Source organism: Poecilia reticulata, linkage group LG9 (assembly GCF_000633615.1).
Source record: "Poecilia reticulata strain Guanapo linkage group LG9, Guppy_female_1.0+MT, whole genome shotgun sequence".
Classification (NCBI taxonomy): Eukaryota; Metazoa; Chordata; class Actinopteri; order Cyprinodontiformes; family Poeciliidae; genus Poecilia; species Poecilia reticulata.
This window is the reverse complement of record NC_024339.1, coordinates 19,571,643-19,588,058: the sequence shown is the minus strand read 5'-3', so window position 1 is coordinate 19,588,058 and position 16,416 is coordinate 19,571,643. Positions and strand designations below refer to the sequence as shown.

The following is a 16,416-nucleotide window of genomic DNA, read 5'->3' as shown; positions in this document are numbered from 1 at the left end:
TTATGATGTAGCTGTTTTTCCACATAAACAGTATCGATTATGCACCTCATACAGATAATTTATTTATTTCGCATTTCATACATATCACTAGATTTTAATAATAACACAACATAGCATGTTGGCTCAGGTCTGTCCCACACGTCACATAACAAATACAGACAGGGGACACTCCGTCACTGCAAAGGTTTTAAAAACACTTGCAGAAGTCTTTGGGAAAGCAGATTATGGTTAAATATTTTCAACATACACAGATATGTTTGTTGAATATGTTGTTTTGTGATCTAATGCCTTTTTGTCCTTTAGCTAAATAACAAAAAGGCATGTTTAAGAGTGGTAAGAGTGGTAAGGTTCTAGCTGTCTTGCTTCTTTCCCCACTTTGTACATTTGCACTTTTTGGTATCTCTATTCCTGACTATTTTGGTGAATCAAAGTGAGACGTTTGCCACATGCCACACGACACATGGCCTGTTATAGAAGCTTTCAGGTCTCTTTGTACCCGCTTTGACAGCCAATGATTTAAAGTTATAAGCTATAATCTACTCATATCTTCTCGGTTGAGATGGGGTTATATGCCACCCATAATGCAAGCTTGCTTATAGGTTGCTGATGGGATCAAAATCTGGTATATTTCATTAAAGCCAGTTGACCCAAACAGTGATTATACCTGCAATGTAATTGTTAGGTGCCATACATTTTCAGAAAAATAAATGTAATTTATACTTGAGGAATACTTGAGCAATGCGGTTTCTGAACATATTAACTCCATAATTCAGTAAAAATACTTGGTTATCAAGATAAACAGAGCATTCTTTTTCTTTTATTATTGCAGCATTTAGCAAATAGAAATACAGTAACTTTGGTAATTCTAGCTGACCTAAAACAAGAGACATCTGGACTAATTTCAGACGGTGAGATGTGTGTCTTTTTTTCGGTGCATGTAAAGTTCTGGTTTCAACTGTAACTTCCTGGTTGGCGTGATAACTAGGAATCTGTCATTCTGATCTTATTAACTTACCTAATTAAAAAAGATTAGTTTAAAAAAGACAAGAAATAGTAAGTTACTCTGTATAAAAATGTTTGTAAATTGATACAATTCAGTTGGCTGGACTGTTTAAGCCTTGACTGGGTGTGACATGGTACAGAAAAAAAATGAAGGAGCAACTTGGTCCAGAACCTGGCAAGATTCTTTAAAAAAAAACAGCAAAAAAACAAACAAACACTTCAATACCTATATAATCTTCTAAAGATCAAAGCGAGCAGCTAACGTCAGCCCACTGAGGCATATATACGGTTTTCTCCTGATCTGTTAGCTGTTCATAGCGCTGTTTTCTCTCCAAGGGCCACAGAGACGGAGCAAGAGAAACACAAAATAGTAATTTATAGAGTGACATAAACTAAAGGGATGATGAAGTTGCAGAAGAGAGAAGGGGTGCACAGCAGCAGAACATGAATATGAAAGAGGAGACACTTTGCCCTCTTTGGTTTCTCTGTTGCATCATTAACTTGCAAATTATGTTGCTGTCACGGTCTTTGGGTTTTAATGTGTGTTTTGGTTTGGTATTCTTGCTGTATTTCTATAGTATGGTTGTTTTTGACAGTGCTGCTTTCTTCTTTCCCTGCACATCTGGTGTTAGTTTCCTAAGCACCACACCTGCATTGTGTAGGTGTTTCAGCTTCTTTGGTATAAATAAGGTGTTGGAAACATCTAGTATTTTAATATGTCCTAGGCTTTAAAATGAGTCAGTCACTTAGGGTTAGTGTATATTGTGGTGTGCTTTGTCCACTAGAAATTAAAATGTTTAGGAAAAGTAGTGAAAAGATGTTGTACTAAGACTTGGCTGTACGCTGGACATATTTTATTTATCATTCTTTGTTCCACGGATGAGATCTAACTCGTGGAATATTCCAGAGCAACAAGTTGTTTACCAGTAGAGGAAAGGGAACATGAGGATGCTGTTAGAAATATGAACCGACCAAAAAGGATTACAAGCATTTCAGATGTATCTTGTATGCACAGAAAAGCAGGTCTTGGTCAAAGATTGGTGACAAGGAAGAGGTGGTAAGCAAACGGGGCTTCATCCTGAATTGGAAATTTCAGCTGGCCTTCATTAAAACAGATTGGTTTCTTTGAAAGTTACAAATTGGCTGAAAATCTCACAAAAGAAGAATGACTTTTACACCACGTTATTTATCACATTGTACAGTGTTTTATTTTAAACGTATAAACATACAAAAGTATTATTTTCTGTGACAACATGACTTGTGCTAGTAGGCTGCAGTCCTAATTGCTCCTTCCTGAATAGTTTTCTGAAGTGTTAGTGCTCAGCTTGTGTCTGTGCTATAATATTGTGTCAGGTCCTGCTATTTCATTATTTGCAGTGTTTTCTTGACGAAGAATGTCTTGTGTTTAAAAGACTGCTCTTCCAGTGATTGAACACTGAAAATTGTCTGATGTTTTAGTTCTTCACTCCTACGTGCACTATTGGACTGTATCAATTGTTTTCATTTGTTTCATGTGTTTGACAGAATATTTTTGGTCAGTTGAATCTGTACCTATTTTTTTTTTTAGATAATTTGTTAATTTTTGCAGCTATGTTTGCCAGCCTATCGTTTTTTTAAGACTATGCTGCCAAACTGCAGCTTTGTTTTGGAGTTTGAACTGTTTTTAAATTGCTTCCATTGGATTTTTAAGTAGAACAGCTGCAGACTTAGTTGCTTTTGTTCTGTTGCTGGAAGGAGGGTCATAGTCTGGGTCACAACTTCATTAAAAACCACAGCATTATCATGATAAGAAAGAGCAGATTTTAAATACTGCAAGATATGTTGTGTATCACAATAAACCCAAACTGTATCATGATATTAATTGTAAACTATGTCATCTGTCCTAATTGACGGAGCTTGCTGTTGCTAGTGTTAGCATGCTAACACATACAGCTTATCAGCTCAGTGTTATGTCGGAGCTTGTTAATAACTCATCAATTTGTACTAGTTGTGTGGAAACATGGCAACATCTAAATTCTAAAATAAATATGGGATTTTTGAAAGAAATTATTTAAAAAAACAAACAAAAAACATGTCAGGATCTGAGATCTTGCAAAGTATCAGCAGACACAATCAGTACAATTAATGATGTCACAAAAATGACCACAGGCCTTATACCTCTGAACCTCTTGGTATTCCTAGTGTTTACTTTGCACATTTGGCCAGCCATTCTCCGTCTGCTCCTAAATTATTTCTCTTTCAGCAGTTTATCCTCTTGGCTGCACAGAGGGAACATTTCTAAACTGCTGCTGTCTCGTGTGTGCGTAAAAGCAGCCTCACACAATGATCCCCATTTGTCAATGTCAGCCATGGTTTCTAACTAAAGTGTGATGTACCATTTGTTACAGTACATAGTCACAGCTCTTCCGGACATTGCTCTGAATCCCTACATACTTGTTCCAAGTCTGTTGTTTGACTCTAAACCCTACAGAATTGCTTGACTTTTTCTGTAATTGTAGGAACAAGTTTGTTGCATTTGGGATCCGGTGCTTTCTGAAAATTCCTGGACAATCTTGGAAGTCTAGTTTATAGATTTATTTGATGGAGTTATAAGGGTCATGTTAAGAAATACAAAAATAAAATTAAATTAAAATTCTGGGAATAAAATCAAAATATTATGAGAATAAAGCAGCAAGAGTATAAAGCTGAAATATGAGAATAAAGTTGTAGTATCATAAGAATAAAACGGTATTATGAGAATAAAGTCATAATATAACTTTATTCTTGTAATACTTTATTCTCATATAATTTCAATTTTATTCCTGTTCAGATTTATTTTATTTATTCAGATTTTTATATGAGAATAAAGTTACATAACTTTATTCAATTCTACGTTTGATTTAGATAAGGATTGACGAAAAAAAATATGTATATATATATATATTTATCCGTCCAACCATCTATCCACCCCCTGCAGTGTCTCATTTTTGCTGGTTCCACTGTTAAATCCTATCCACTGTAGAAATATTTGTTGTAAATTTATACTGTAACTGTTATTCTTTAAGATTGGTAAATAAATAAATAAAAAATACTGGTAATTTTGGAATGTGAGCCCAGAAAGTATGAAGTTTTGACATGTGTGAGTTATGTACACAATGTGTGAAAGTTTCTGTGGACTCCTAGAGCTAAATAGTGTGCGGTACGGTGCGAAAAGGAATGAAAACCAGCACCGTGCTGGAGAAAGGCTCACTAATAAGCAGAGTATTTCCAATCTAGTCTTTCTACCATCTTGACCCAGGAACTATGATAACCCTGATATTTTGAAAATGGCGCTGTTGTCCTATAAAAACCCTGAAGTCAATTAGAAGGAGTGAAAATGAATGTCCCTTCTCTTATTTAAAGGCTTTCACTTCTTGATTTAGGAGACGTGAGTGTGTGATTAAAGGTGTGCATCTAACTACAAAACCTGCTTTTCTTTCTGAAGCCATTCATCATCTGTAGACATTCAGTTTCAGTGTAGTGCAAGTCATTAAATTCATGGCTCCCCAGCAGCCAATTCTTAAATCTGAGAGGCTTTTTACTGAGCCACATCTAATTGTAGGGACAGTTGTGTGTTGAGGGCTGTGGGACAGAGGTGACCTTACAGAGGATGTGTTTGTGTTGGAGAAGGAAGGAATGAAGGAGGGATGCTGTGTCTGTGGGTGTAGTTGTCAGTGAGTTCACGGCTGTCTCTCTATGTAGGGAAAAGCATTGATCACGGATGACACATTGATGGCCTGGCGCCATAGCACACCTATAATTCTGATAGGGAGGTGTGTGTCTCTAAAAGGTCAGCCAAACCAATAAAACATCAAGTTTTTACCCTGCAAAGATTTGGACTCCAGTGTTTCTCCCAACTTATTTTAAGTAGGTCAAAGCACTATATTATCTGGGATTTAGTTGTAAAAAGTATGTTTTTCCAGTGTAATCTCCCACCAAACGACATACAGTATTAATCTGAGAAGGGTCAAAATGTGGCTAGAAATAAAACATTCATAAATTTGTTAAGAGTCTCTCATGGATGCCATTTTTTCCCGTCTCTTGCTCCACGCCTCCTGCTTTATTTTTGTTTCATCCCACTGAATGCATTAAATGACCACACACAGGCCTGGCATATTTATGATTTATGAAGATTTTGGGTTGCTTTTCTGTTTGGATGATGACATTTTTAGGCATGACGTGTGTTTCATAAGAGATGGTTTTTGGAAAAACTACTTTTTTACGTGACCAACGCCTTAGAAACCTTGAAACAGATGCATACCTAACAATCAGCCTGCCTAAACTTCGCATGCATGAAAGAAACGTGTGTAGGCTGTTCATCAAAACTCAGAGATTTAAACCCTCTTAAATGAAGTCCAGCATGCTACAATTAATCCTTCTAAAGTAATAGTGACACATAAGTTACTTGGTGAATGCATGTGTCCTTCAGTCTGCATGTCCATCCATTGCCTGCATGGGACATGTGTGTGTATGTGTGTGTTTGACTTTGCTTTCTGCCTGGTTTTTGCTTGTGTTGTTGTTTGTTGCCAAAATGCATCTGATCACGCTTGACGTTAGAAGCCAGAAAATGAAAGAAACCCGGTGAAATAACAGAAAGAGAAAAAAAAAGCCATGTCACCCACCTTGACGTTTTGTTGAATCAATAGAGACTCCAGCTGAGATCAGTAGACGCATGTAAAATTGTCTGTCAGATATTTGGGGAAACAGTTATGGTATAGAGATTCGTGCATCAGATGAAGAATTTCTGCTATATAGTTTAACAACAAAACAAAGTTCAATCAGTGCTAAATAATTCAGAGAGCTCCACTTCCCTCACACAGTAAAGCACAAATTGAGTCAATTTTATGAAAATTTCTTCACATGATAATTTCGATGCCTTTCTGATGTTTTTGTGAATGTTTCTGCAGAGCACGGAGACGAGTCCAGCCAGCAGCCTTCAGTCCCTACCCATCAGTCCTTGCAGTGAGAAGTCACTTCCATTAAAGGTAATCACAAGTAGGCCATTTTATCCTGTTTCTGCATTATGCCTGTGTATGTCATATTTTTATTAATTGTCACGGTAAACAGCCATGCCGTGAGAATATAAGTAATAGATTCTGGTGGTGCTGTTTGGCTCTGTGCAGAGCCAGTGGCTCATTCATTTAGGCAGATGAGTCAATGATTGATATCAAACTTCACACAAACAGGAGACGACACGCGTAGATTCAGACTGCGTGGTCGCTGCATATAGCACAGGCTAATAAAGTGTTATTTATAAACCATGGACTCCACTGGTCACACTTAAAGTACAATGAGACACATCAAGTCAGTGCTTTATAGCTCCACTGATTGACTTAATCTGTTGTTTTTGTCTATAACAGCTCCTTTGATAACACATAATTTACCCTCAAGCCTCATTCATGAGCTGCAATGCTCAGGGACTTAGACGGTGGCTTACTGTGTACAGGAGAGAGAACAACACAGGAATAACACTTTTAGTTTTAGACCAATAGCTATTTGGGGTTGTGTGGACTTAAATATTGACAGTCAAAAATAACATATTTTGGAAAAGATGCTGATCCTGGATCGGTCATCCATAACAATTGTTAGTGCTACACATGCCACCTTGCCATGTGTCCATATTTTGCAATTACGTTTTTTTAATAATGACATGTATATGACTTGTAAAACTGTATTGTAAGCTGTTAACTCTACTTCAATGATCAAACAAATCTGGTTTTCAACATAGACACATTTTTTACCCTTTACAGTGAGGTTTGTAGTCAATGAGCAGTGAAAATATGACCGTATTGGGGACTGGCTGTAGCTCACTGTGCGTGTCTGCGCTCAGCTGCAGGTCTTCCCCTCAAAGAGCACACAGCTGTCCATGCACGGCAGGGGCCCGCAACCTGCGGCTTTGGAGCCACATGTGGCTCTTTTGGCCCTCTACGCTGACTCTTACACGCTTTGGCAAAAATCTATGTAAAACTGACCACTGTTTTAGATAGAAATGAAATAAAAAGGCTTATTTTAGCAGTTTTTCTGGGTATTTTCATGCAGTATTTGCAAAGAACTTACTTAATCAAAGAATACAGTAATATTTTCCTTATAAACATATGAAACACTCTCTATAAGAAAATATATTCTGTCTTTTTTTGTAAAGGTTTGATGTTTTTCTATGTTCAAAAACCAAAGAATGAAAATAAAATTATGGCTCCTTAACCATAACAGTGTTTAAATGCTAAGCATTTATACATTTCAGTTTTTGCTTTACAAAGAGTCATGTAGTTTTGGGGCTCTGGGCCATTATTACTTATTTTGCAGGAACCATCACAAAAATTGATCTTTAGATTGTAAATGTTGCTAAGACAAAAGTCATTTCTGAAAAACCCTCAAATGAATAAAACCTGAAAAACAAAAATGTTAACATGCAGTGGTCAAGGTATTTGTGTTTAAAACACAATTTTTAACAAACAGCATCTTTAGGATATGAAAGTTCTTGCCCAGTGTTTTTCAACCACTGTGCCGTGGCACACTACTGTGCCGTGAGTGATCGTCAGGTGTGCCGTGGAAATTATCCAATTTCACCTACGGTACTGTATTTTCCAGACTATAAGCCGCTACTTTTTTCCTAAGCTTTGAACCATGTGGATTGTAGCCCGGTGCGGCTTTTCTGTGGATTTTTCTTCAACCACCCGGGGGCTCTTTAGCAGGAAGTGAATCTTTAGAAGTCAAAATCAAAGAAGAACACGCTAATTTTCATTTAGAACAAGCACTGCTAACAGCAGGCACGACAGAGAAATGTTTTCAAACTCATAAAATGCAGATTTTAAGTTGAGGTCTGTCAATCTGGCAGTACAGGAGGGAAATAAAGCCGCTGCACGTCAGCTTGGCGTGAACGAAACCATGGTTTGGCTTTGAAGAAAGAGGGCTGCATCCTTAATATATCCAGCAGATTTATTAGGACGCAGCCCTCTGCTGGGTCCTTATGGAAAACCGAGAGCAGCAGAGATACCAGTGGCTTATTGAATATGGAAAATACGGTAATTGGTCTTAAAAGATTTTTTTGAAAATGAATTAATTATCCGGGTTGCACAGTGGCGCAGTTGGTAGAGCTGTTGCCTTGCAGCAAGAAGGTTCTGGGTTCGATTCCCTGTCCCGGCCTTTATGCATGGAGTTTGCATGTTCTCCCTGTGCATGCGTGGGTTTTCTCCGGGTACTCCGGTTTCCTCCCACAGTCCAAAAACATGACTGTCAGGTTAATTGGCCTCTCAAAATTGCCCCTAGGTGTGAGTGTGTGTGTGCATGGTTGTTTGTCCTGTGTGTCTCTGTGTTGCCCTGCGACAGACTGGCGACCTGTCCAGGGTGAACCCGCCTCTCGCCCGGTACGCTAGCTGGAGAAAGGCACCAGCACCCCTCCTGAACCCACTGAGGGACAAGGGTGTAAGAAAATGGATGGATGGATGACTTAATTATCTGCAAATAATGCCATCTTCGAGTGTCTGCTGTAGTAGTGATTAGCRGCGTAATCATGTAATTTTCTTACCACTAGATGGCAGTAGGTAAAGAGCATTTTACAATAAAACAAGAAAATTAGTGATGCATGAATGTTACAGGTAGCGGTGAGAGCATTGTATTCATAGACATAAATATGATTGTATCTAGCAAGACTGTGACAACAGTGATGGAAAAGACAGTGAAGCTCAGCAGTAGTTGGAAAGAGCATTAGTCCATTTCCCACAACACGTCTGTGTGAAATGAGCTTCTCAAGCCTGGCTACTATAAAAACTAAAAGCAGACAGAGACTGAGAGCTGTTGAGGAAGAGCTTTGTCTTTCTTCAATTTCTGCCCGGAAATCAGCTCTGTTTTCATCCAAACATGCACAGGTTTCACACTAGGTGGGTAAAATATACAGATATTTTGTACATGCAACTCTTCATATTGTAACAGTGAAATCTTTCCCAAATATTATTGCTTATTTTAGAATAAGAATTATTTTCTGTATTCCGGCTATAAGAATGCTTTTGGATTAGTTTGTAAAGCACTTTAAAGTTTTCTACAACTTCTTTAAATTTAAGACCACAGTGTTGTGGTACTGTTCAGGTGTATTTTTGAAGTGGACATGTTAAGTGCAATTTGTAAAAGGAAATGTAAAATGTAATAAAAATAATTTTTTGTGTTTATTTGATTCCTTTTCAAGACACTTTGATAAGAATGACTATATATGTAATATAGACTGCTAGAGAGTATCTTTGTTTCCATTTTTGGTTGGTGGTGTGCATCGTGATTTTTTCAATTAAAACAATGTACTTTGGCTCAAAAAAGGTTGAAAAACACTGTTCTTGCCAATACAGTCAATGGGACAAATCAAATTATACAATATAAATAGAGATGAATCCAGATAATAAGTGAGATAAGATAATAAGAAGATAATGAGCCAGACTGAACAGATGTTTGCTTTAAAGCATAAACTCTCAGCTGCCCTCAGGTCCTCAGGGAGGCTGTTCAACAGGTGAGGGACGTAGCAGAAAATAATTGTTTTAATTTTCACTTTAGGTTTCTACAGAAGCTTTGGAGGAGCAGCACATATCGAATAAAAAGAGTAGATTAAGACCATTAAGAGTTTTATTACTTAAAAGCATTTAATGCTAATCAGAGAAACCTAGTCATTTCCTAAATGGTCATATAATTGATACGCAGTCTTTATGGTCAAAAGTGTGTGATGTGAACTCATTTTTCATTTTTTGTCAGCATTTATTGCTGCTGAATTTCAATGTATAGAGCGGTCTATAAATAAATGTATTTTATATTCTATTTTTTTAGGAAAGCAGAACATTTCAGTAATCAATTTAAAGTGAAATGACATTACAAATTATGTGAATGTATTTAAAATAAACTTTAACCTGTCATAGAAGTTATAAAAGAGTGAACTAAAGTCTCGGAGTTGGCCTATAAGAGAGATGGTTAGACACTATACAGAGATTTGACACTGACAGCTATGAAAATTATTACCATGTCTCCTGATCACAACACACAATTGTAGCAAATAACACTTAGATAAGAGCATGCACCATAATTTAGTGGTTTTGTATCCATATCAGGACAATTTTGTTAGCTTCTTCTCAATGAATTAGTTTTCAGTGGTGTTTGTCACATGTGTCTCCCTGCAGTGATGGCCTGTCCAGAGTGTACTCTGCTTCTCTTTTAGGAGAAGCTCTAGTTCCGTGTGACCCTTACAAGTCAAAGCAGGTAGAGAAAATTGATACATGAATGGATTTTTATTCAAACAAGGCACAAGCTCAGTTCTACTTTAAACCACAGATCAAACCACACACGCACTGATGCCTAAAATACACTGGTCCAGCTTGTTTAGTTAAAAGAGCCCAGAAAAGAGCACAGCAGTCTGTCTGTGATCAAAAATATAAAACTGAACCCTCCTTTGATCTGTGCGTCGTCTTCAATTTTAGCCTTATCATTGCAATTAATAGCCTTTTTTCCACATCAGCTCTTGCTGAATTATGAAGAGATCAAATAGGAAGAAAGAGATTGGTGGGGTAAGGCATGCAGGGTAGCGGCGAGAGAGAAATGAAGAAGAGGATAGCAAAAAAGACAAAAAGACAAAGATGAAAAGTGAGTGGAGTAGGGGTGAGCTGAATGAGAGAGGGGCAAAGTGCCTCACTTGCCTCGACAGGCTGCAGACCCCCTCTGTCAACCAAGTTCATCAGAGCCGTGTGATCTGAATAAGATTTATTAATCTCTGCAGGGAGCATATGTGTGGGTAGCTGCTGAACTGCCTGCATGTGTGTGAGTGTGTTAGCAGGGTTTAAATCTACCCAGAGAGGGCTTTTGGCAAGCTTTTCTCTGACATATACCCTAGTTAGATTGCTGCAGACTTCTTGTTGGGGTGTCACATGGGAGAGTCAAGTCCCAAGTCTGCGATGCTGCCTGTGATCGTGTTTTTTTGTAACACTTTATGCACAATCTCATACTGTACAGCCAGAAAGTGCACACACCGCTAGTACGGAGAGGATTGTGGCTTTCTTTCCAGTGTGCTTCGCATGGGTCCATATCCGTATCCTGATGTGTGTTTTAACTGAAAGCTCCATACTGAATTTTACATTATCACACTGCATTAGAGTATGCGTCTGTGTCAGTGAGAGTGTGCATTTCTGGCCTCCTTACTGACCTACATGAAGTATCAGTGGCTGCTAGATGATAAGGAAAAATTAAAAATGTAGGCTGGGACACAGCTTGAAGACGGCCTCTGTGGTTTAAACCTGTGAATATTTGTAATAGGTGGACAGAATGAAAAGTAGGATCGGGGATAATGGTTTTACTAAACTGTCCAACCCTCTCTTAAAATCATTAATCATTAAAAGACCGCACCACCATAAATCAGTGATGTCGAAACTTGTTGCCATGGTGTCCAAGATCATCAGGTTGAGAGCAAAAATAATTTTATTGTGAAATGTTTTATTTTTACCAGCTGAAAAAAATGTTTTGATGAGTGTGGAAAGGTGACACATTTGACAGCTATAAGGTCCTCGGTTCAAATCCCAGCTTTGGGTTTTCATTCAACACGCCTGGATTCCCTCAGGGTACTCCAACTAACTCCCAGAGCTTAAAAAAATGCCTGATGGGTTAATTGTTCTGTCTAAATTGGAGTGGAGTGTGTGCGAATGGTTGGTTGGTTGTTTGATTTGATTTTGAGGCATCAGAGTCGAGGGGAATAAATACATATGAATGCTGCATTCATGTGTATCATGAACACATATTATTTGGTTTTATTTGGTATTATAAGAAAATCATGCATCACTTGTCTTTCACTACACAATGATGAGCTACTTTGTTGGTCTATCACGTAAAATCTCAGAAAAAAAATTAGAAATTTCTGGTTTTAACATGACAAGATGGAAGGAAAAACAGGTTTAGATCATGGATGAATGGGCGGATGAAACTAAAACAGACACAAAGGGAGAAGGTGAATGACAAAACCCGGCATGTCCAAAAGAAAAGGTCACACACTGAATTCAGAATGCTACACTGCTGGACAGGACAGGTTAGAAAAAAAAAGGTCACATACTGTAATACTGTGTTGAATTGCCTTTAGCTTTGATTACAGCACACATGTAGCAGTGGCACTGTTCCGATAAGCTTCTACCGTAGCATACTGGATAAAGTTTTTGCTGAGAACTTGTGGAGATCGTGGGAAAAATCTCATCCCAAATATTGTTCATGGACTTCCTGGTGGCCAATCTATGTGTAAAAATGACATTTCACGTTTCTTGACCCACTCTCTCTCAGTTTGAGCACAATGAATGATGGTATTACAATCTTATAATATTGTTGTGTCATAAAGGGAATAAGTAAGGAGCTGATGGAACAACCTGATCATATTAAGGTCAGCTGACCTCCTACTTGTACAGTAGACACTAAACATGGTGGGTGCATCACTGCATATAGCTCTCTTCTTACCCTGATGCACCCATCACTCTGGAAGAGGGTAATTCTGGACTCATCAGACCACACGACCTTGTTCCATTACCAGTCCAGTCTTTATTCTTCCTATCAAACTCAAACCTTTTTTTCCAGATTAGCCTCACTAATCTGTGGTTTTAAACCAGCTTCATAGTTGTTTAATCCCATCCCTTTAGTTTTACATGAATTTTGTGTTTTATCTATTGAACATATTTGTTTGTTCTGCAGTTGTTTTTTGGGGTTCGATTTTAACCTAATGTTTAAGTGATGGTTGATTATGAATATATTTTTTCCCATCACAGTTTTTTAGCGCAGGTGATCGTCACTGACTGTTCTTCCAGTTTCTAAAAATCCTCTCCCAGATTCAACCCAATTTTAGTCATTTTATATAATTTCTGTTGATTTTCTTTTATGACCCTGATGAATGTCAATAATTTTACCAAATTTAAATGACCAAAGGATGTCTTTAAACGTGGTTATTTAATGAGAATCTACATACTACATGAGTTGGGGATAAATCATTTGTTGCCAGATGAAAAGCAATCGTCCATGCTGTAATTATCCAATGGGAGGCTCTTATTGATTTGCTTTGTTAAACCCAGGTGGTGATCTTATTTGAACAAGCAGTTGATCTTTCTAATGGATGTATTTAATGTTTGTTTTCAAAGTCAAAGTGATTAAAACATATGGTGTTCTGATTATTCTTTTATGTGCCATTTTATTATGAGGAGCCAATAACAAAGTGCTCCTGAATGGGAAATCATAAACTGTTCCAGCTCTTTTTGTAAACCAGCATGAAGAGGGGACTAAAGTAGGTAAGGAAAGAGGGGGTTAGTTTATCTTTTGAGGATTTATGTATGTATATTTTAAATTTGTCTTGAATCCAGTTTAAAGTCCCTGATGTCTGGACACTCATGAAAAACATTATTCAGTGCTCTGTTGTAATGTCTGAGTTATCAGCATATGGTGCCTCTGATATCAGCGCCGCATTGCTCCGAAGCCATCTGGCATGTCGTTGATTCGTTTTTTGATTGTATTGTCATACAAAGTCTTTCTTGATTGTATATCAGAGCCCAGTGTTACCCTGCATTTTCCTGCATAGCGAATGAAGGTCTCCACATGTGCTGTACTGTATGAGTTTTTTTTTCCTCACAGGCAAGCAATCAACTCAGCTGGGAAGCAACTTCCCAGCTTTGCTTCATCAGACATTTTTTATGCAATTCATACAGTTTCTCCTGTCCCTATTTAGGGTTTTTAGCTCTATTGAATAAACCCCCTTTTCTCCTGCTAGTTTGAGCTGTACCTTGTTATCATTGGAAAGATAGTGTACTTGCTTTTTTTTCTTCGGTTAAACATGTCCTGATGAAACCTTTACACAGGCTTTCTATTTTGTAGAGGTTTCTTTGAATGTAAAGTGAATCATTTAGCTTTTTTTTTATTATTTGGTGCGGGATAAATGACAGACATTGTTACATAAATGTCACAAAATGAGCAATTTTTAACACCGTTCAGACCGCTGTCACAAATCCCCTCAACTGCATCCAGGCTTAATGCAGCCACTGTGGTGTATTTATCCCACTACTTTTCATACTCCCTTTCACGTACCTCTCTTCTATGTGCCATTACTAAATTAACCTGCACTACTTAAGCTTACATCTTCTTGACAACAGATTTCTTCATCATTCAGCAATGATGATGGATTAAGAGGCTAATGGTTGTTTTTATATGGATTTTTTTTTCTCATTTGTGGTTGTAACTCTCCACAGACCGGACCACGAGTTTCCAGTTTTTAGATACTAGAACAGTTGGTGATAAATTTGGCGTTAAAATGTTTTGCCATCACACAGAATTTTCAGATAACCATTGGCAGCCCATGTAAAGTTGCGCAAAAAGCTTGACGTTGACAGCTTTTTAACGTTAACGTTAAACCAGCTGTGTAATAATTTTGTCTAAATTATTAGTGCACACACCGCTAGTGTGTGCACTAGCAGTGTGTGCTAGTGTCTAAATTATTACACAGCATAATTTAGACAAAACCAACATTTAAAATTTAGTACATTTATTCAGTGGGGAAAAAGTTTAAAAATAATTGTTTTAGACAAAGCCACTGATTTTCAATTACTGGCAGTCCCTGCAATAAGTTTTACATGAATATAATTGAAACATTTTGATGTACTGCATGAAACATTTTACGGAAAAGAGTTAGAGACTTTGTGAAAGAACCTATTTCATTGATGACAACGTCATGATGTCTCACAGACAAAATAGGCACATGGTGGGATTTGCAATTGCAAATTCAGGCGGTCCTATTTATGCACTCTGTTCTCCAATTATTTTTGTAGATTTATAATTGGAAATAAGTCAGGGTAGTGGACATTTTCTAGCTGTTTGACTTTCTTCCTCTAAAATCAGTTTACAGCTTCCTTATCTGTGTGTTTGGAACTATTATTGCTTGAAAACCAACACTTGTTTAATGTTTAGATTCTTATTAAGAAAGGTTTGTTTTTTGATTTGGTGTTCATTTTAAGTCACTTGTTCCCATTAGAAATATTTGAAGTGAGAAAACCATTAACGTGTTAAGTTCTTGTTTTAACTGTTGTGTTTTATGCACAGCGGTGACAACAATTCTTCAATTAACTTCGCTGTTGCTGTATTAGAAGCATTTTTGCAACATTTGCCATCCCGCTGATGGTCACAGTTGCCAACGCTGCCCTGTGAAAGCAAGGTCTTGCTCTCTTCATGTCGTCTCTCCTTTCTGCTCCTGCGGTGTCTGGCAGAGACACTCTTTCAACAACAAATGGGACTAAACCTGCCCTGAGACTGAGGCTGCATGAGAGTAAAAACTGAAACAAACAGTGTGTTTCACAAACAGTGTGTTTCACAAACTGTTTTTTTTTTCCCAAGGAAAATAATAATTATACAAAAATCTAGACTTATTTCATGTGACTGAGGTCAAACTGTTGTGTTTCTTAGTTTATGATCATTTGTGTACATAAACATCACGGCCATAGCTTATATATGCAAGTGTTCATTCTGGCAAAGCCCTCGATATATTATACATAATTTGTTTAGCTATTCTCATCTGATCCAGAGAATAACTCAGTTTAAAGAACAGGAAGTGAGCAACAGCTGCTGAAGGGTTTTAGATTGAGCAGGATACAGAGGTGTGTATGTACATATACAGAAAGGAGCATGAGTAACACGGTGGGAGGAAGAGGTAACCTTTGACAGAGCTGAAGGCACAGAAAATAACACAAATATAAAGACATATCGCATGAGAAAAAGCTGAATTTTGGGAAAAAAAGTCACAGTGTCAAGAAAAACACACTACTTGACAATGTGATAAACTGGAGAGAAACTGGATGAGGAAGAAGGCGTCTGGTGAGGATGTGTGAGCTAAAGGCATTCCAGGTTTGTGTAAATGTAGATTGGTGAAAATGAAGGATTTTTTTATACAAAAGAAAGTAGAGAAGATCACAGTAGAAAGGTTGCAGAAAAAATGATGGATTAAAGGAGTGAGTTTGTGCTGGCACTCTAGAAGACGATTCTGAGTGTAAAAATAATCTACGGTAGCCACCTGAGAGGCTGCTGTGTCACAGTGTGCCCTAGTTTAATTTAAACCCACCGCATGTGACACTGTTTCTTTTTTCCTGTTTTTAAACCAGATTTTGTCCCAGTTAAAGTTACTTACTGTATTTTAGAAGAAAGAAGAGAGAAATCATCTCTGAGTTACTGTTAGAGGTCTATTGCAAGCAACAGTGTGTTACTTTCAAAATGTCTTGGATAGCAAGTTTTGTACACACTGACTTGAATTGACATTTGCATTTATTACCCGTGCTGCATCGGAGATGGATATTTTCTTTACAATGAAATAGTCGCCACTCTATCAAATGTGATATAATTATAACTTCAGAATATATAATCTGGTGAGTTTTAATG

General features: G+C 37.5%; 1 protein-coding gene across 5 annotated transcripts in view; it reads left to right on the top strand.

Annotated features, from left to right (window-relative positions):
* ccser1 (coiled-coil serine-rich protein 1) overlaps positions 1–16,416 on the top strand; it is a 138,813-nt gene that overhangs the window by 46,179 nt on the left and 76,218 nt on the right. For all 5 annotated transcript variants that reach the window (XM_008418421.2, XM_008418422.2, XM_008418423.2 and 2 more), the window contains exon 8: positions 5,928–6,005. In XM_008418421.2, the coding sequence (XP_008416643.1) occupies positions 5,928–6,005 (78 nt within the window). The remainder of the gene's footprint in view (positions 1–5,927; positions 6,006–16,416) is intronic.